Source organism: Sinocyclocheilus anshuiensis, unplaced genomic scaffold (assembly GCF_001515605.1).
Source record: "Sinocyclocheilus anshuiensis isolate Anshui unplaced genomic scaffold, SAMN03320099.WGS_v1.1 scaffold272, whole genome shotgun sequence".
NCBI lineage: Eukaryota > Metazoa > Chordata > Actinopteri > Cypriniformes > Cyprinidae > Sinocyclocheilus > Sinocyclocheilus anshuiensis.
Genome location: NW_015554117.1, coordinates 759,070 through 779,828, shown reverse-complemented (window position 1 = coordinate 779,828; position 20,759 = coordinate 759,070). Strand labels below are relative to the sequence as shown.

The window sequence follows — 20,759 nt, the reverse complement described above, 5'->3', positions numbered from 1 at the left end:
TAAATAAATAAAAAATGTAATTTATTTCTTGCAATTCTTTGTTTAATCTCGCAATTCTGACTTTTTTTCTCTGAATTCTGAGTTTACATCTTGCAATTCAGTTTTTTTTCCTGCCATGGAATATAAAATAAAAAAGGTAAACGCACACAATCACACAATTCAAACTTTTTTTTTCTCAGAACTGCGAGATATAAAGTCAGAATTGCAAGAAAAAAGTCAGAATTGTGAGATTAAAAGTCACAATCTCTTTTCTTTTGTTTGTAGTATTTCCTCTGCACCTATAGTGTGGGAGTTTGTAGGCCTGCCGAGTGCTGAGATTTGGAAGCTGTGGGTTACTGCAGTTGTGCATTGGCTAAAGTATGTGTTATTTTTTTTATTTATAATATTATAATGTGGGTTGTGTGGCTGGCAATTAAGGTATTGTTTCTTTTTAAAGGGGTATTGCTTTTAAGTGCTTTTAAGTTTTCTTTTGTTTGGTTTATCTTAGGTATAGATCCTGTACTGAACTGAATACTGTTTGCATTGTATCTTTGTTTTTTGTTATTTGCTTGGTATTGCTCTACTGTTTGTGTTACAGTGTGCTTTGTGGCTTTAGTAGGATGTATTGTGTGCTTGGTGGCTGTGTGTATGAGAAGGTTTGCACTGTAATGGTAATTAAAGGTTTTTAAGAGCATTTTGCTCATTTTTGGAAGTACTTGCTGTGGGTTTTCTGTTTTCTTCTCTTCCTCTGTCCTCTACAGGGGGCAAAACGAGGTAGTGTGCATTTGCAGGCCTGACCTTTTTCATGAAAGCTTTTCCCTCCTTTTATGGATTCTATTGACATACAGATGTTTTAATTGATATTTTAAAATGAGAAGATCTGCATTAGGGTAATAAACTCTTTGTATTGCTATTGTTACAAATCTTGAGTTTTTGATTCTTTCAGCTTTGCTGTGCCAAAAATCCTTTACTTACTTTGGTGTTCCCAGACAACAATGACCAGCATTTTAAAAATTGTAAATCTCTCATTATGCTATATTATCACCACATCTTTTTAGCATTTTTCTCCATAGTAACTAATAGATTTAAAAGGTGACATAGGCTATATTGTTTTTATTATTAAGTGCTTTTGCTTTGAATTATGAATTGGATAATTACATTTCTGAATAGATTACATTTAGGCTATTTTTATATATTCTCGTAGATATTATTTCTCTCGCTCTTTCCTTTGGGGCACAGCGCACACACCCATTTTGTTTATGCACAGAAAACCAGGAAGTATTTGAGTTCAATAGAAACAAAACCTAATTTACCACAACACAGGTGCTTCAACCTCAATAGATCCACGCAGCTGTTCTTCGGGCCAAAGCTGTAAAACGGATAATATTAGTGTTGTGTGTCTGTTGAAGTAGGTAAGGACTTGATAAGACCCAATGGTAACGGCTTTGTCACGTTGTCTGCTTTTAAAAAGAAATCCCGTTTCTATTCATGTACCCTGTATTCGTTAAAAAACGTAAGTATTGTTGAAACGGAATATTTTTATACAAGCTATACTACAAAAACTATATTTTTATTCTCTATAGTTTCATTAAAATTGCATATTTCTGTGGTGATCACGACTATTCTGGACTAAATTCAAACTAAGTTTTATTGACAGCAAATGTCTGCTGTTGATTAGCATAGAACAGAATTTATTCTTAAAGTTAAAAAAAAAAAAGCGATTAAGGTTGTTACCATTATTTGTGGAAACTTTTCACACAAATAAATGCTTGGTTAGGTACCTGGACTTAAAAATGATCAAATCTTTATAGAGTGTCCATATTTTCACTTTCTCAACTTTTACACTCCTGTCTATTGTATGGTTGGAATGGAAATAAATCAGCTAAATGTAGTAAAATGAAATAAAACTATATAGAAAATGTAAAAGATAAAGTATTTTTTTTAGGCAGAGTACATATAGATTGTCCATCCATTTTACTATTGCTGTTTACTGGAATTCTGACAAAAGATATATGACAAATAACATGTTTTATTGACAAAACAGCCCTTTTTACAGGATAGAGGCTGAGAATCTGTTCATCTTTAAGAAGACTGCAAAGAAATGGCCGAGTCTGCAGCGAGTCAGTATGAGGATCAGTTCATCTGTTCAGTCTGTTTGGATCGGCTGAAGGAGCCGGTGACGATTCCCTGTGGACACAGTTACTGTATGAGCTGCATTACTGACTGCTGGGGCCAGAAGGAGCAGGAGCCGCCGTACCGCTGTCCCCAATGCAGAGAGAGCTTCAGTCAGAGACCTCTACTGAAGAAGAACACTCTGATAGCAGAGATGATGGAGACGCTGCAGAAGACGTCTCTACAAACGGCTGCTGTGGAGTGTGATGTTTGCACTACAGAGAAGAAGAGAGCTGTAAAGTCCTGTCTGCAGTGCTTGGCCTCCTTCTGTCAAACTCACCTGCAGCTTCACTATCAATCTCCTGCGTTTATGAAGCACAAACTAGTCGAAGCCTCCAGATTCATTCAGGAGAACATCTGCCTCAGTCATGGGAAACCTCTGCGATTGAGAAACTTCTGATTACTGATGATCAGATCCACTGTCTGAAGGTAATAAAAGTGAATAAATATTTTTTATGATCATATGTGTGTGTGAGAACCCTCCATATGGCATCATATCACCATGGATACATGTTTGTTCTGTCTCTCTTTATGTGAAGCAAAAGGTATCCATTGCTTTACAAGCTATGTATTTTTCTCATTTCAGAGCTGTCAGTCTGTGTGTGTTTTACCCTCATATGAAGACGTTCCCAGCTTCTCTCAACACACTCATCTGTCTTTTAAAGACATTTCAATCTCAGCATTCAGAGAGGTTTTGGAGGACGTCTGTCAACAGCAAACAGCCAGAATTTTTCGAGAAGGTCTGAATTCTTCTTTTCCTTGGAATATAAAATGTGGCATTCATACTATGTAGGATTAAACCTAAACATTGACTGTACAATTGTGTTTCTTCTCGTCTTCTCAGTGTCAAATGTCCATGTTGCACAGACTCCAGAGCCAAAGACTCCAGATACATTTTGGCAATGTAAGTCAAGTTATTTTTTTCACAAACACACATATTAATTTGTAAATATCAAAAAGCAAAACGAGAATTTTAGAAAATAATAATAAAGTTCATATTTCTGTTTTATGTCCATTCCTATTCCTCAGATTTCTGTCAACTTCAAATGGATCCAAACACTGCACACAAAGAACTTAAACTGTCTGAAGAGAACAGGAAAATATTGGGTTTATATGAAGCCCAGCAATATCCTGATCATCCAGAGCGATTTGATGGGTTTCATTACATCTTGTGTAGAGAGGGTTTGTGCGGTCGCTGTTACTGGGAGGTTGATTGCTGTGGGGACATTTGGGCTGTAGCAGTTTGTTACAAAGGAATTGATCGTAAAGGAAGAAGTGATGCTTGTAGACTTGGCTCCAACAAAAAATCATGGAGATTGTCCCGCTATCAGCAGAATGCCCATTTCATACATAATAATAAAGAAGTCTATATACCTGCTGTCCGCTCCTCTAGAATAGGAGTGTATCTGGATCACAGAGCAGGAACTCTGTGCTTCTACAGGATCTCTGACACAATGACTCTACTACACAGAGTCCAGACCACATTCACTGAACCCCTCTACCCTGCATTTCTAACTGGGAAAGGTTCATCTGTCAGGATCATAGAGCAGAGAAAAGCTCAGATAGACCATAAAAAAACATAATTTTTCAAGGTTCAAATTCAGCTGCTGAAATCCTGAAATGTGTAGTTTGGCTGAACAAAAGACATAAAATTTCTTGAACACCAACAATAAATACACAACACACACTTGAGACTGTCAAACTGGATATCAGTAAATAAATCTATAGTACGTTATCAGATGTTCCAAAATCAGGTGTTATAAAGATTTTGTGTCTTCTGTAATCTGAAAGTGCTCATCTTCAGCAATATTTCTGTAGCTCATTATAATAATAATGTCTGAATCCATGATGCAGTTAATCATTAAGCCAGCAAGGTGTCAGGGTTAATTTGTAAAAAACTGGTAGTGGAAACTAGTAGACTGTGTTTACAGGTTATGCTGTTGACAAAATAATTATATTTTACTTCACACATGTATTATTATTAAATGTAGCCGCATTTTGTGTGTGCGTGTGTGTGTTACCTGCTAATTTAGCAATTTCTTTCTTTATAAATGATTTCTTTAGAGTTTGGACAACTGAGTTGACTTGATTCTTTTGCTATTTCATAAATACAATATCCAATAGTGTTGGCAACAAGCTGAGAAATAGCTGTAAAACCTTTAAGAAGAGGCACAATTTTAAAATGATCTTAATCTTTAAATATTAATCTTTATATTTGTTTTTCTTTGGTTTAATGTCTAATTTATACTGTAATGTGTACTAAAATAAAATAAAATATCAAATGAAATCGTACATTTGTATTTATAAAATAGCGGTTTTAGGAAATATTTTGTCTGAAGAATCTGTGTGATATTGTCGGTTTTCTCCACAGCAGCTGACTTATCTAATTTTCTCTCTTTTTAAACAAGACATGTTTTCTGTATAGGTTTGCCAATGTCATTGTGTCCAGCCAACATGAAATCACCAATGATTTAATCATATCACACACAGATGGTTGGACGATTAGCAGCAGTTAAAACAAATAAACATTTTTTTTTTTAATCTGTTATTGGACACCATTCTATTGTGCAGGAGCGACTTTAACTGCTACTTCGTGACGTTGTACTATACTATGGGAGAATATCTTAATTTACCGTTGTCGTTACTACGTGACAGATAAGGTAAGTAAATGTTATGTTTTAAGGTATAGGTTTGATTACAGTAAGTTGTCGTTTAATGCCAAATCAACCCTTTTCTTGCTTTTTTAAATGAAATTTTTTGTAACTTTGATAAGTGGTTGAATGCTCCATTCCGCTGTTTCGTAGTGAGTTTTGCGTTCTTTGGCTACTGCAGTTGGTGTCAAGAGATATAGTATAATTCTGAGCAAAACAGGAAGTGTGTGGATTCAAGAGAAACGAAACCAATTTCCCTGCTACAGGAGCCTCTGGATCCACGCTCTTCTTGTTCGCTTAAAGCTTTAAGTAGGGAATTTGACTTTTTATTTTGTAAAAACAGGTAAGATAATCAAAAACAGGTAAGAACATAAACGTTAAATAATGATTTTACCTATGTTTTTTTCCTTGCCTTGAAAAAAATGCATGAAATTAGTCTTCTACCGTAGGCCTGCATGTTTAATAATAATACTACGTTAGTCTCGATGTCATATGTTTATTCTTTTGATCACGGGTAAAGCGTTAAGGATTATTCTTTTATAATTATACACAAAACTTTAAGCAATTTGTAGATTTTTAGACGTGCTTATTCATTAATGATTTACATGTGGATTTACGTTCTCTTTCTTCAATGATTTACTTCTGGCAGAGCAGTTTCTATTAGAGCTATATAAACTATCTGCAAAGAAATGGCCGAGTCTGCAGCGAGTCAGTATGAGGATCAGTTCATCTGTTCAGTCTGTTTGGATCGGCTGAAGGAGCCGGTGACGATTCCCTGTGGACACAGTTACTGTATGAGCTGCATTACTGACTGCTGGGGCCAGAAGGAGCAGGAGCCGCCGTACCGCTGTCCCCAATGCAGAGAGAGCTTCAGTCAGAGACCTCTACTGAAGAAGAACACTCTGATAGCAGAGATGATGGAGACGCTGCAGAAGACGTCTCTACAAACGGCTGCTGTGGAGTGTGATGTTTGCACTACAGAGAAGAAGAGAGCTGTAAAGTCCTGTCTGCAGTGCTTGGCCTCCTTCTGTCAAACTCACCTGCAGCTTCACTATCAATCTCCTGCGTTTATGAAGCACAAACTAGTCGAAGCCTCCAGAAATATTCAGGAGAACGTCTGCCTCAGTCATGGGAAACCTCTGCAGATTTACTGTCAGGATGATGATCAGTGCATTTGTTGCATGTGTACTGATAATCATAAAGGACACAATGTGGTGTCTGTGGATTCAGAATGGACTAGTAAAAAGGTAATATCAACAATAATTATAAAAAAACATGCAGACTATACTTTAATAGTAATAATATATTTTTAAAATAAAATAATAATAATAATATTATTATTACATTGCATATATTTATAAGCTGTAATTACGACTCACTGTGTTACACCCTTTACCAGGCTGAAAAGGATTTCTGTTTACCGGTTTATTTATTTTTTAATTTCATTTCTGCATGTTCACATCCTCAGAAAGAGTTAAAGATGATAAAGGAGGCGTGTCAAAAGCTGATCCAGGAGCGAGACAGAGGCCAGCGGGAAATCAGAGAAGCTGTGAAGCTTCTTAAAGTATGTGTCTTCAACTTTTATTATAGAATAGATTATAGAATCACCATTGTATAGAACAGAAGCAACTTTATTTGACTGGGTTGACCATTTGCAGAAAAATAATTGCTCAGTTAAATTGCATTATTTTGGCTGTTGTGCCACATTGAGTCACAACAATGACCTGCATGATCACAGTTTTGTGTCTCCAACAGAGTTCAGCAGAAGAGGCCGTGGAGAACATCGAGAAGGTCTTCACTGAGCTCATCTGCTCTCTGGAGAAGAAACGCTCTGAGATTAAAGAGCAGATCAGAGATCAGGAGAAGACTGAGATAGATCGAGCAGAGAAACTTCACAAACATCTGGATCAAGAGCTGACAGAACTCAGAAAAAGACAAGCAGAGATTGAGAAACTTCTGATTACTGATGATCAGATCCACTGTCTGAAGGTAATAAAAGTCCTTTAATAATCATGCATGATAATAGGGTGATCAGCATTCATTGTTCTATGCCTTTTCTATTTCTTTTATTTAGTGGAAACAGTCACTTGTGTGTCACAAATTAAGGCTGAATTATTATTGTGATTTCAGAGCTGTCAGTCTGTGTGTGTTTTACCCTCATATGAAGACGTTCCCAGCTTCACTCAACACACTCATCTGTCTTTTAAAGACATTTCAATCTCAGCATTCAGAGAGGTTTTGGAGGACGTCTGTCAACAGCAAACAGCCAGAATTTCTCGAGAAGGTTTTTTTCTTATTAAATGCTGTTTTAGTCTAAAAAGGTGTTATATAAATTGTATGTAAATTAAACATTTGATTGTGTTTCTTGCCTCGTCTTTAGTGTCAAACGTCCATGTTTCAGAGTCTCCAGAACCTAAAACTCCAAATGAATTTTTGCAGTGTAAGTTGAGTTTTATTTTTATACATTGTTTCCACACAACTGTTGAATGATAGTTAATAATGTCTATTAACTATTTCTATTATGTGTTGAAAAGTATAAAATAAATGTATCTATCTATTTTAATCATTTGTTATTAAAATGTGATACTTTGAGCATGGGGTGGTGGGCAGTAATTTATTTGAATATTTATTTGTCACCCCATTTTCTTCAGATTTCTGTCAACTGAAACTGGATCCAAACACTGCACACAAAAAAATCATCTTGTCAGAAGACAACAGAAAAGCATCATATTCAAATGAAGTCCAGCAATATCCTGATCACCCAGAGCGATTTGATGGGTTTCCCTACATCTTGTGTAGAGAGGGTTTGTACGGTCGCTGTTACTGGGAGGTTGAGTGCTGTGGGGACGACTGGGCTGTAGCAGTTTGTTACAAAGGAATTGGGCGTAAAGGAAACAGTGGTGACTGTAAACTTGGCTTCAACAAAATATCCTGGAGATTGTCCCGCTCTCAGCAGAATGTAAATTTCATACATAATAATGAGCATGTTTATATCATTGCTGTCCCTTCCTCTAGAATAGGAGTGTATCTGGATCACAGAGCAGGAACTCTGTGCTTCTACCGCGTCTCTGACACAATGACTCTACTACACAGAGTCCCGACCTCATTCACTGAACCCCTCTACCCTGCATGTGGGGTTTTACATGGTTCGTCTGTCAGGATTATAAGACAGAGAAGAGTTCAGACAGACCAGAAAGAAATATACATTTAAGCCCCAACTTATTCATACCCAGGCCAAATTTTTAATTATGGTGAATTTTTTATGACACATAGGCATCTTCTGGCTGGAAATTACACAAAAAGGTGACAAAAGTAAGACATTGTGTTAGAGATATTAACGAAGAATGTTAGCTCTTTTTTTTAACCTTTTGACAAAACCTTTGTCAATAATCAGTGGCAAAGCTTTTATTTTTATTCACGGCTGTCAAACATTTGTATGTTTTTATGATTGGTGACAAATTTTTTTTTGCACATTTCCACTGGGATTTTGGACCACTACTCTTTTGCAGTGATCCCCAGGACATTGAGGTTGGAAGGTTTCCTTGCCATCACTCTGGTTTTCGGTTCTCTCCCCAAAAATATAAATTGGATTCAGGTCTGGACTGTGGCTTGGCCTCTCAAAAACATTGATATCTATCTTCAAGCTTTTACAACTTCTTCAAACTTTCAGATTAGGCTTTCTCAAGACAACCTCAAAGTTTTGTTCTCAAATTTTATTCATGTAGTTACTAATGTAATCTTGATCAAATAAAACAGAATGAAATATTGCATTTGTGTTTAAATAACATTTGAATGATCATCAGATTTTAAAGTGGAAATATGGCTGTTTTGGGAAATATTTTGTCTCAAGAATCCATAATCTGTGAGATTGTCTGTGATTGTTGTTTTTTCTCCACAGCAGCTGAATGAATATCTGCTCGTCTTATGACCAAGAAGCATCACTTTTTAATCTTTATAAGTTTGATGCCAACGGTGGTGTTTATTGAACTGAAATCATCAATAATTTCATCATTGTACACACAGATGGCTTGAAATGTGTTTGTAGCAGTTAAAGCAAAGAAACATGTTTGATCTGTTATTAGACACATTACTTTACTAGTCTGATTATTGGTATGGAGAGATATGTTATGTTCCCTTTCGATTCGGTCACTCTACATTGCTATGGGAATTACCCTTTCCTCCAAATACTACTGAAGCCTTATAGAATCACATCAGTGAAACTGGCCAATGGCGTTCAAGCGCGCGAAATATGAGGGGCTCCCACTCTATATGAAGCAGTGCTTGTACGTCATCTATTCAGAATCTTTTTCTTCAGCCAACCTTCTACGAGAAGCAAGAAGCCTATCAGCAAGACTACTCACTGTGATCTACACGCTGCAGCGGACACGCCTTCTCTTCCCCTGCTGTGTTCCGATGAGCTTCGGAAACAAGGATGACTCGCGATTGCCTCTCCTTCGGGCGCTGAAGAGGAGGATGATGCCATTTCGGTGGCAGCGTCTGCGAGAGAGGAGTGGTCTAACAAGCCCGCTGGATTACACTGCGCCCCACGGCAGCGACGCGGGGGACCTCCATCATAGTGATGTCGAGCTCCTTAGGGTCCTGTCCAAGGCAGTTGATGAGCTCGGTTTGGAGTGGGCGCCTCCTGCCGAGCCGGCCAGAAGCCGTCTGGACGAGTGGTACCTCCAGTCGGATCACGGCCGAAAGGACATGATGAGATAACGAAGTTGTGGAACGCGCCGCTCACCAGTCGAGTGCACAACCTGGGATCCTCCCTCCTGTCTTCTGTGGACGGCGCTGACCAAGTGGTGTATTTTAAAATCCCCCCGTGGAAGAAGCCGTCGCTGCCCATCTCTGTCCTTCAGCCGCAGCGAACTGGAGAGTGAGAAACAACGCGTCTCTCCCCTCTAAACCTTGCCGCGCCACTGCAAACTTCGCCGGCAAGGCTTTCTCCGCAGCGGGCCAAGCAGCTTTAGCAATGCACGTGATGGCGATACTCCAGGTGTATCAGGCCAAGCTGCTCAAGTCTCTGGATGAGGACGGGCCGGACCCTGAAATGTTCAAAGAGCTCTGACGCGCCACGGATCTGGCCCTCAGAGCGACGAAGGTGACAGCTCGAACAATCGGCCGCAACATGGGGAATCTTGTGATGCTAGATCGTCACCTGTGGCTTACTCTGACCGAGTTAAAGGACTCGGAAAAAACGGCCTTTCTGGATGCTCCTGTGAATCCCTCAGGTCTCTTCGGAGCAGCAGTAGAGACGTTCATGGAGCGCTTCGTTGAAGCGCAGAAACAGTCGAAGGCTATTAACCACTTCCTGCCAAAGCGCGCCGGCGCGAACCCTTCTGCGTGTTCCTGCTCCTCCTCAGCGCAGCACGCGGGAAGACCGCACTCCTCTTCTGCTGCTGTTCGGCGTGAACATGAGCCGGCGGTGAGACCAAGACAGCCTTGGCCGAAGCGCCATCAAGGCTCGAAGGGCCAGAGACCCCGCCCTGACAGAGATGGCAGGCCACCGGCACTGGAATCAAAGCCGCGTTCCGCTAGAGCGGCTTCTACAGTCGCTATTTTCTGGTACCAAAGACGGTGGACTCTTTGGACCTGAGACCACTGAATCGCGCGCTTTCAAAGCGCTCGTTCAAAATGATTACGCTGAGACAAATCCTCTCACACATCAGACCGAGAGATTGGTTTATCTCTGTGGATTTAAAGGATGCTTATTTTGACATTCAGCTAGTCCCTCGCCACAGGCGTTTCCTGAGATTTACATTCGAGGGGATAGCGCACCAATTCACGGTCCTACCCTTCGGTTTATCCCTGGCCCCTCGTACGTTTACAAAATTCATGGATGCCGCTCTCTCTCCTCTGAAGCAGAGCGGAATGCACATCCTGAACTGTCTCGACGATTGGCTAGTCTTAGCCCAATCAGAGAGCGCGCTGCTCACCGACAAGCTCAGACTCCTCGCTCATCTTCAGAGCTTAGGGCTGACTGTGAATATGCAAAAGAGCATGCTGGTACCGAGCCAGAACATCTCCTTTTTAGGAGTGGAGCTGAATTCAATCAATATGCGAGCGTGTCTGTCGGAGGAGGGCTCACAAAAACTGATCAGCTCTCTTGCAGTCTTCAAGTTAGGGCCCTCCCCCCCGCTGAAATGCTTTCAGAGGACACTTGGCCAGATGGCTGCCGCTTCGACAGTGTGCAAACTAGGGCTCCTACATATGCAACCGCTTCAGCTCTGGCTAAAGGGCCGGGTGCCACAGAGCGCATGGCGCACGGGCACCTTGCGCATCAAAGTGACGCGCGACTGCTAGGATGCAGTGACCCCTTGCCGCGAAATGACTCTGTATTGCCGGGGTGTTCTTACTGGCCAAGTGATCAGGAGAAAGACTGTTACAACAGATGCATTTGAGCACGGGCTGGGGAGCCGTATGCGACGGCAGACCAGCCTTCAGGACGTGGTCAGAAACTTAGAAGTTGTGGCACATAAACTGTCTGGAGGTCCGTGCTGTACACCTAGCGCTCGAGTGCTTTCTCCCGGACATTCTCCACCGTCACGTTCTCATCAGGACGGACAGCATGACAGTGGTAGCGTTTATAAATCACCAAGGGGGTGTGAGCTCGCGCCCGCTGCTGCGGCTGGCGAGAGACCTTCTTCTGTGTGCAGATTGACACCTCCTCTCCATCCGGGCAGTACATGTCCCCGGATGACTGAATTACGGTGTGGATTTATTGTCGAAGGGCGGGGTAATCCACGGAGAGTGGAGATTACACCCTCTGACAGTCAATATGATTTGGAGTGTATTCGGCAGGGCGGAGGTGGATCTCTTCACGTCAGCGGAGAACACTCTCCCCTGGGAGTGGATGCACTAGCTCACAGCTGGCCGAAAGTACGCAAGTATGCTTTTCCTCCAGTGAAACTTCTGCCTCGCATGGTTTGCAAAATCAGAGAGGAAAGGGAATCTGTTCTGTTAGTGGCACCGAAATGGCCCAATCAGCCATGGTTTCCAGAACTGGTGGAGATGCTGGTAGCCCCAGTCTGGCCGCTCGACAGAGCTTGAAACAGAGAATGTTTGGTAACAGATGCACTTCCTCAGCGCGTGTTGAATACTATCTCTGAGGCTAGGGCTCCTTCCACTAGACGTCTCTACGCACATAAATGGAGAGTTTTCACAAATTGGTGCGGGTCGCGGGGGTGAAGACCCATTCAACTACCCAATACCAATAATTCTTGCCTTTCTTCAAGAGCCCAAAAAAAAAAAGCCAGTTCGAGCCCATACAATCAGCGAGCTTGCGTGCGCTCTCTCTCAAGACAGCGCTCCTGCTCGCGCTGGCCTCTGTTAAGCGAGTTGGGGACCTGCAGGCGCTGTCAGTTGACGACTCGTGTATTGAGTTCGGGCCAGGTGATTGCAGACTCAACTTAAAGCCTAGGAAGGGTTATGTGCCTAAAGTGCTTTCGACTCCATTTAAAGCGCAGGTCTTAACACTATCTGCTTTCCATCCCGAAACACTGGCCGGGCCAGAGCCGCTTAATGCACTTTTGGTGTGCCCTGTACGTGCGGTGCGCATTTATACCGAGCGCTGTAGACAGTTCAGGCTCTCGGACCAGCTATTTGTATGCTTTGGAGGGCACACAAAAGGCCTGCCTGTGTCCAAGCAAAGGCTGTCACTCTGGATCGTCGACGCAAATGCTTTGGCTTATGGCTCTAAGGGCGTGAAATGGCCTATAGGGGTTCGGGCCCACTCAACCCGCGGACTCGCGTCCTCGTGGGCCCTCGTGACGCCGCCATTTCACATTCTCTGTTTCACCGGCGTTAACTCCGCCCCTGGTGTGACGCGGCATCTTCTAGTTGCCGCACCCCCCTTGACTTTTACATGGTTTCGACTAGGTCCTGTAGACCTGAGCTGTGTTTAACAAGAGCGCCAATATCATTGCCGCTCTCATTACGATTCTGTATGTGAAACTTTACATACTTAGTCGAGCCAGGCTCCATCGCTGTGACACGGCGGGATTTTATACGTTCCCATAGCAATGTAGAGTGACCGAATCGAAAGGGAATGTAACCTCGGTTCCCTGAGATGAGGGAACGAGACATTGCTCTTATTGGCCAGTTTCACTGGCGTGATTCAATAAGGCTTCAGTAGTATTTGGAGAAAAGGGTAGTCCCCATAGCAGTGTCTCATTCCCTCATCTCAGGGAACCGAGGTTACGTAACCGAGAGCGATTTTGAGCACAGTACAGAGGGAGGAGCAACAAAACTGCAAAGTCACAGCCTCACAAACATGTTTATAATCTCCTTCACATTCTTGGTCTTTTCTTTCTCTGTCTCGTGAAATGCACACATTTGCACATTGAAAACCAGGAAGCGTGTAGATTCACAAGAAACGAAACCTATCCCTGCTACATGAGCCTCTGCTGTTCTAGTCGGGGTAAAGGAGTGAATATTTGACTTTTCTGTCAAAACAGGTAAAAACATCATAGAAACATAAATAATGGTTTTACCTATGTCTTTTTGCTTGTGGTAAAAAAGAGCATTCAGTAATTATTGTATGTGCTCCTAATTATATGTTAATCTGGATGATGTATGTTTATTCTTTTGGTTATGGGTGAAACACTTTTCAGATGACTGTTTAATACACAAAAGTGTAAGCATGTTTTAGATTTGTAGACGTGCTCTTTCATTAATGATTTACATGTGGATTTACGTTCTCTTTCTTCAATGATTTACTTTTGGCAGAGCAGTTTCTATTAGAGCTATATAAACTATCTGCAAAGAAATGGCCGAGTAAGAGGTGAGCAGGAAATCAGTGAAGCTGTGAAGTCTTTTAAAGTGAGTATCACAAGATGCAAGTTAAAAAAAGAGGCAAAATAGTAATAAAAGAGAGGCATAATAAACTGGTGACATTTTGATTTTGCTAGTTCATTTGACTGTTTTGATTTGGACGAGAACTATGACAAAATTAATTGATATTGGTCACATAAATACAGTATTTAGGCTGTTGTTCCTGTCCAACAGAGTTCAGCAGAAGAGGCCGTGGAGAACATCGAGAAGGTCTTCACTGAGCTCATCTGCTCTCTGGAGAAGAAACGCTCTGAGATTAAAGAGCAGATCAGAGATCAGGAGAAGACGGAGATAGATCGAGCAGAGAAACTTCACAAACATCTGCATCAAGAGCTGACAGAACTCAGAAAAAGACAAGCAGAGATTGAGAAACTTCTGATTACTGATGATCAGATCCACTGTCTGAAGGTAACGATGCAAAAATATTGAAATGAAACACTTTAATGCTCATTTTATGGTGTGGAAAGATATTTTGTGCTTCACAAACTAAGTCAGAATTATTTTTCTCATTTCAGAGCTGTCAGTCTGTGTGTGTTTTACCCTCATATGAAGACGTTCCCAGCTTCACTCAACACACTCATCTGTCTTTCAAAGACATTTCAATCTCAGCATTCAGAGAGGTTTTGGAGGACGTCTGTCAACAGCAAACAGCCAGAATATCTCGAGAAGGTCTCAATTTTTTAATCATTATTTAAAATAAATAATAATATGTGTTGCTTCATTCATAACATTTTAGATTTAATTTATAAATTAAACATTTGATTGTGTTTCTTGCCCTGCTTTAGTGTCAAACGTCCATGTTTCAGCATCTCCCGAACCTAAAACTCCAAATGAATTTTTGCAGTGTAAGTTGTTTTATTTTTATACTTTGTTTCTTCGAGCAATTGCTGAATGATGAAAAATAATTATATTTAATATCTATTTATATTATCTGTTAAAGGGGTCATATGATGCGATTTCAATTTTTCCTTTCTCTTTGGAGTGTTACAAGCTCTTGGTGCATAAAGAAGATCTGTAAAGTTGCAAAGAATAATCACATTTCATTACACCAAATACACAAAATAATGTTCTTTTTAGCAACATCATATGACCCCTTTAAAAAATATATCAAATAATGTATATGTTTATTGTTATCAATAACATTGATATTAAAATTTATCATTTTGAGTGGAGGGGTGGTGGGTAGTAGTTTATTTGAATATTTATTTGTCCCTCCATTTTCATCAGATTTCTGTCAACTTCAACTGGATCCAAACACTGCACAAAAAAAAATCATCCTGTCAGAAGGGAACAGAAAAGCATCATATTCAGATAAAGTCCAGCAATATCCTGATCACCCAGAACGATTTGATAAATATATGAATGTCCTGTGTAGAGAGGGTTTGTACAGTCGCTGTTACTGGGAGGTTGAGTGCAGTGGGGACGACTGGTCTGTAGCAGTTTCCTACAGAGGAATTAGTCGTAAAGGAAAAACTGATGATTGCAGACTGGGGTTTAATAATAAGTCATGGAGAGTGACCCACTGTCAACAGAATTTCTATTTCAGACATGATAAAGAGCACGTCCTTATTCGTGATGTCCCCTCCTCTAGAATAGGAGTGTATCTGGATCACAAAGCAGGAACTCTGTGCTTCTACAGCGTCTCTGACACAATGACTCTACTACACAGAGTCCAGACCTCATTCACTGAACCCCTCTACCCTGCATTTGGGGTTGCATCAGGTTCTGTCAGGATCATAGAGCAGAGGGGAATTCTCAAAGACCAGAAATAAAAGACAAACAAAATTTCTTAAACTTGCTCAAATTTTTTGTATACTCTTCTCTATCCTGTACGATAAAACCAAGACTATTAAAGGTTCATGATTAAGACAAAAGGTGTCAACTTTAGCTCGTCATGTCCTCTTGAGTTTCACAGAAAGGTTTTCATTATTGTGTGAACTAATTCTGAAATTAAAGCCTACTGGCAATAATACTAATAATAATTCAAATTCAGAAAATCATGATCAGATTTGAGAAGTGTTCTACAATAACAATGTCACTAAATTTACTAACTTCTGTGAAGAAAAAAATGCTTTTGGGATTGCATTATTGCATTAACATGTTTAATAAATTTACTTAATTTGACATATCTGAGTAATTATCTCTCTGTGTGTGTGTGTGTGTGTGTGTGTGACTGTTGCATTTTCCATGAATTTTGATTTATTTTGGGGAGTATTGTGGTGTTGTGCGAAGAAGTGAGCTGAATATTGAGCATAGCTGCATTAATTACCACTAACCACAATATCCTACCACTGTCTCACATATATATATATAAATATAAATTTACATATTATGTATTACTGCAAAGTCCAAATAAAATGCCGAACTCGGCTGCACTTTTTAATGCCAAGATAATATAACACAATGTGATTGCTATTATATCTTTACATTTTCTATATTTCTCTTGCAGTATGAGGAAAATGTTTGTATAGTGTGTTGGTGTTTAAATTGACATGCAAATGTGACTTTTCTGTTGTAACATTGATACAAAAATAAAAGTACTGTATCAATGCAATTGTGCATATTATTTTTATGTGTACTAAAGACTTCTCTCTGTGTATTGACTTATCTCAGTTAACTTTTACCTGATGTTGAAATCTGTATCTAAAAAGTGTGATACACAACAGCATTCAGCTAGACAAAACTGTAATTCTTGTATAGTAGTAAAACAGCTGTGCCAACAAAAAAGCAGAAAAACAATTGTATATAACTAACATTTCCATGGTTGACCGCATTGGTGAAAAACATCTAATTATTTTGACCAGTGAGTGTCACACAATGACAAAAACCGTTTATTTTGAAAACCAATAATCAGAATCAGAATTAGCTTCATTCGCCAAGTGTGTGCAAACCCACAAGGAATTTGTTGTGTTTTTTTAGGAGCTCTTGGTACATACATACATACATACATACATACAATAACTAGGTTTTGAAGCGTGAAATAAGTGGGTGGGTTGCTAAAATTTGCAGACTTGCAGTAGCCTAGTTGTGATGTCCTATAAAACAGTCATTTTAAAGTCAATCTTTTTATACGTATATACAGCATGTGTGTGTGTGTTACCGGAAATGTCCAATAGGTGGCAGCAATGCGTTTTCGAGTTTGCCATGCAAATCCAAAAGAACAAACAGGATGCGCAGAGGAGAGGGTTGCCAAGTCCGCGGTTTTACAGGAAATCTTTCAAACTGTTGCACTATTGGGCTGGATTGGCTGGTTTTGTTTCGCACACCTGGCAACCCGCCGGCTAAAGCTAAAAGTGAGGGTTTTAACCATAGTGAAAGAAGGGCTATTGTGGAATATTTTCGACGGATGTTAGATTCGATGCCGATTTAACGTTACAGAGGTTAGGGACATTAACCAGCTCCAGAGTTGAAATACGAATGTAATGAAACTCATTATGTGTCCCGGTTTGTTATTAATTGCAGTGTATTGTGTTGGCAGCGAGTACAGGCTCTGAGTGAGTGCAGCTGTGTTATCAAGATTTCATTTCATGGCTTAATGCTATTCAAAATATTGTTTATTTTCTAATGTAAGAATTGATCTTTGTCCGTACTGTAAACTACTAGAGTAGCTACATTGCTCACTACATCGAATAATCATTCATTTTGATCAACCTCCATTCAGTCTGTTCATATTTTGTATAAAGTGGATCTCTAAAAAAGCCTCTTCTTTGCATAATTTAACCTCTGCTTACGCTTGTTTCTTAGACTAGTTTTTTTTAATAGGTCTTGTACACTACTAATATTGTTGGCTTTGTGACAAATTTCTTATGTTCCTGACTGCTAAAGCATAAATGTAATGTAAATGTAGATCTCTGTTATCTATGTTAGATTTCTGATTAATTTGTATGTTCCTTTAAGAATATAAAATCCTTGGTTACATAAAAATGAACAACCTTCTAATGGACCGGTTTTGCTAACACACAACCATATTAAAATACTCTATATGTCGGAAAACACACATGTAATTAAAGTAATTCAATATGAGTTCTTCTTGAATTTGGCAGATCTGGTGCTCATTTCACAACAGACCACCAATGAAGGTTAGCAATATTCCCATCATCCTATAAGAAGAGAAACTCCACATCTGTGTCATACTATGGTAAAGACTGAGCTTGTTAAAGTAGAGATTGATGACATGAGTGATCCAGAAACATCCAGAAACAATTATGAAGAAACTGAGGAAGAAACAGGTTGGTGTCCATTCTTGAGTCTTTATTATTGCCTGCTGAGAAAGCTTCAGTTCACCAGATTTAATGTTGGTGAAATAATAAGAAATATATGAATGATAAATGAAACCGAAAATGCATCATAACCTTGTATCGCAGTTGTTATCCACATTTTGATTGTATTATCAAGAAAATGACAGAACTAACCTTTGGCATATACTGTTGCTTTCTGCTCTTAAATCATGTTCACTTGAACTGATTTTAACTATTTAGTATGTTTATTTTAGATCGGATGGAAGTGAAAGAGCAAAGACAAGAACTAAACGAGGAGGAGGAACATTGTAACTTCAAAACCCGAAGAAAATCCAAAAAGCGGCACATGTGCTCACAGTGTGGAAAGAGTTTCAGACTTAAATTAGGTCTCAGTAATCATCTGTGGCGCCACTCTGGAGAAAAGCCATTTAACTGTGATCAATGTGGTAAAAAGTATACTTCGTTATCAAATCTAAATCTTCACCTGAAAGTTCATTCAGATGAGAAGCCTTACGCGTGTTCTGTCTGTGGAAAGAGTTTCTCTCGGCTGGACTGTTGTAAACAGCATCAGAAAACACATGATGAAGTGAGAGATCATGTGTGTTGTGAGTGTGGGAAGAGCTTTACTACAGCCGGCCAGTTGAAACAGCATCAAATAATTCACACTGGAGAAAGACCTTACAAGTGCTCCTATTGTGACAAGAGTTTCACTCAGCCTGGAAACCTGAAATCTCACGAGCGTGTTCATACTGGAGAGAAGCCGTACCAATGTACTCAGTGTGGAGAGCATTTCAAATATTCAACTATTCTCAATGATCACATGCGCGTTCACTCTGGAGAAAAGCCATTTAACTGTGATCAGTGTGGTAAAGAGTTTAATTCATCATCAAATCTAAAAAAACACCTGAAAGTCCATACAAATGAGAGGCCTTATGTGTGTCCTTACTGTGGGAAGAGTTTTTCAGTGTTGGTCAGTTGTAATCTGCACCAGAAAATCCACACTGGTGAGAAAGATCACTTGTGTTGTGAGTGTGGGAAGGGCTTTACTACACTTGGCCAACTGAAATGCCACCAAAAAATTCATACTGGAGAAAAACCCTACAAGTGCTCATATTGCGACAAGAGTTTCACTCTGTCTTCACAACAGAAATCACATGAACGAATTCATACCGGAGAGAAGCCGTACAGCTGTACTCAGTGTGGAGAGAGTTTTAGACATTCAAACTCTTTAGTGAATCATATGAAAAAGCATTTTCCATCAAGTCCATCCAGTTAGTGGGGAAGTTGTGGCCAAATGGTTAGAGAGTTGGACTCGTAACCCAAAGGTTGCGGGTTCGAGGCTCGTACCGGCAGGGGTTGTAGGTGGGGGGGGTGAATGTACAGCGCTCTCTCCCACCTTCAATACCACTGCCTTGAGCAAGGCACCGAACCCCCAACAGCTCCCCGGGCACCGCAGCATAAATGGCTGCCCACTGCTCCGGGTGTGTGTTCACGGTGTGTGCGTGTTCACTGCTGTGTGTGTGCACTTTGGATGGGTTAAATGCACTAATTCCGAGTATGGGTCACCATACTTGGCCACATGTAACATCACTTCACTCACTTAGTTCTTCACTCACTTGGTTAGTTGTCACATCACTTCACTCACTTAGTTAGTTGTCAGGTGCTTTGTAGACATGTCGAATATTTATACATTCAAATATTCAAAGTAATTGCATACAATTAAAATTGAGAATGGCGCAAAACAACATAAAGAAAAACAAAACACTGCACCTGGCAAAGAAATAGGTGGCATTGAAGAATACAAATTGATATAGAAAAGTCAATAAAATATGAGTGTTGTGGCCACATATAAGCATTTTACCTATATAAGCATTATTCTGTGGCACTGTGAGATCCTGTGTTTTAATTAAATAATATGAGATTCAGATAAAGTAAATGTGTTAGTTACAATAAACTTGAATTGCTGTAAAATCTGAACAACTGAAACTGTATATTACGAGCACTTGTGTTTAGATGCCTCTTTATGATGAATCGCTTGTTGTGTTCCTCAATTGTAAGTCGCTTTGGATAAAAGCGTCTGCTAAATGTAAATGTAAAATATCACACGAATTGTGGAGATTTTTGTTCTGTTATGTTGGGGGACAATAAAAGTTTTGAATCACTTGAATCTTACATTTATGTATTTTTATTATTTGACTGAAAGCCTCCTCATTAAGGCATGGACTAAATAAATTACCCAAATTAAAAGAGACTGGACACAAATATATTTATGTATAAAACAACAATCAGCCATTTGTCAGTGTGAAACGATTCCCTCAAGTTGAGTTTTTAACTTTTTAAAAACTGAAGTTTTAAATCTACAGATTTCTCTGCAACATGGAAGTTGTCTATAGGCTCTGTATAATGGCAAAAATATAATTATTATTGCACTGACAACAGCTCTGATTATGTGTGATATTAACGGTGTAGATCACTTCCAGAATAAAACAAATTCAGTCATCATTTACTCACCCTTCAATTGTTCAAAACCTGTATGAGTTTCTTTCTTCTGTTGAACACAAAAGAAGATATTTTGAAAAATGTTGGTATCCGAACAGTTGATGGGCGCCATTGACTTCCATAGAAGGAGAAAAAAAAATACTTTGGAAGTCAATGGTACCCATCAACTATTCGGATACCAACATTTTTCAAAATATCTTCTTTTGTGTTCAACAGAAGAAAGAATACAGGTTTGGGACAAGTGGAGGTTGAGTAAATGATGACTGCATTTTCATTCTGGAAGTGAACTTCTCCTTTAAGTAATGTTGTAATGTGAAGTAATACTGTAGCAATATTATGTTAAATGTTTGTGAATCACGTGACTATACAAAAAAAAAAAAAAGAC

General features: G+C 39.6%; 2 protein-coding genes and 1 pseudogene across 5 annotated transcripts; all 3 read left to right on the top strand.

The window, feature by feature from the left end:
• Positions 1-329: 329 nt before the first annotated feature.
• Positions 330-4,372, top strand: LOC107669895 (tripartite motif-containing protein 16-like; annotated as a pseudogene).
• Positions 4,373-5,051: 679 nt separating this feature from the next.
• On the top strand, positions 5,052-8,484 carry LOC107669876 (E3 ubiquitin/ISG15 ligase TRIM25-like). Of its 2 annotated transcripts, XM_016462304.1 has the most exons (7): positions 5,052-5,164; positions 5,452-6,049; positions 6,271-6,366; positions 6,558-6,791; positions 6,933-7,086; positions 7,183-7,242; positions 7,454-8,484. In XM_016462304.1, the coding sequence occupies exons 2-7, from the start codon at positions 5,492-5,494 to the stop codon at positions 8,011-8,013; spliced, it is 1,662 nt and encodes a 553-aa protein (XP_016317790.1). In that variant the 5' UTR covers positions 5,052-5,164; positions 5,452-5,491; the 3' UTR covers positions 8,014-8,484. The 2 variants fall into 2 exon arrangements, with proteins under 2 accessions (XP_016317790.1, XP_016317789.1); XM_016462303.1 differs by lacking the exon at positions 5,052-5,164 and having other exon boundaries at positions 5,354-6,049.
• An 8,401-nt stretch (positions 8,485-16,885) lies between these two features.
• LOC107669880 (gastrula zinc finger protein XlCGF8.2DB-like) lies at positions 16,886-19,227 on the top strand. 3 transcript variants are annotated; one of them, XM_016462310.1, is made up of 3 exons: positions 16,886-17,017; positions 17,681-17,866; positions 18,130-19,227. In XM_016462310.1, exons 2-3 carry the CDS (start codon positions 17,773-17,775, stop codon positions 19,149-19,151), a joined length of 1,116 nt encoding a protein of 371 aa, XP_016317796.1. In that variant the 5' UTR covers positions 16,886-17,017; positions 17,681-17,772; the 3' UTR covers positions 19,152-19,227. The 3 variants fall into 3 exon arrangements, with proteins under 3 accessions (XP_016317796.1, XP_016317795.1, XP_016317794.1); XM_016462309.1 differs by having other exon boundaries at positions 16,886-17,056; XM_016462308.1 differs by having other exon boundaries at positions 16,886-17,131.
• The last annotated feature ends 1,532 nt before the right edge of the window (positions 19,228-20,759 follow it).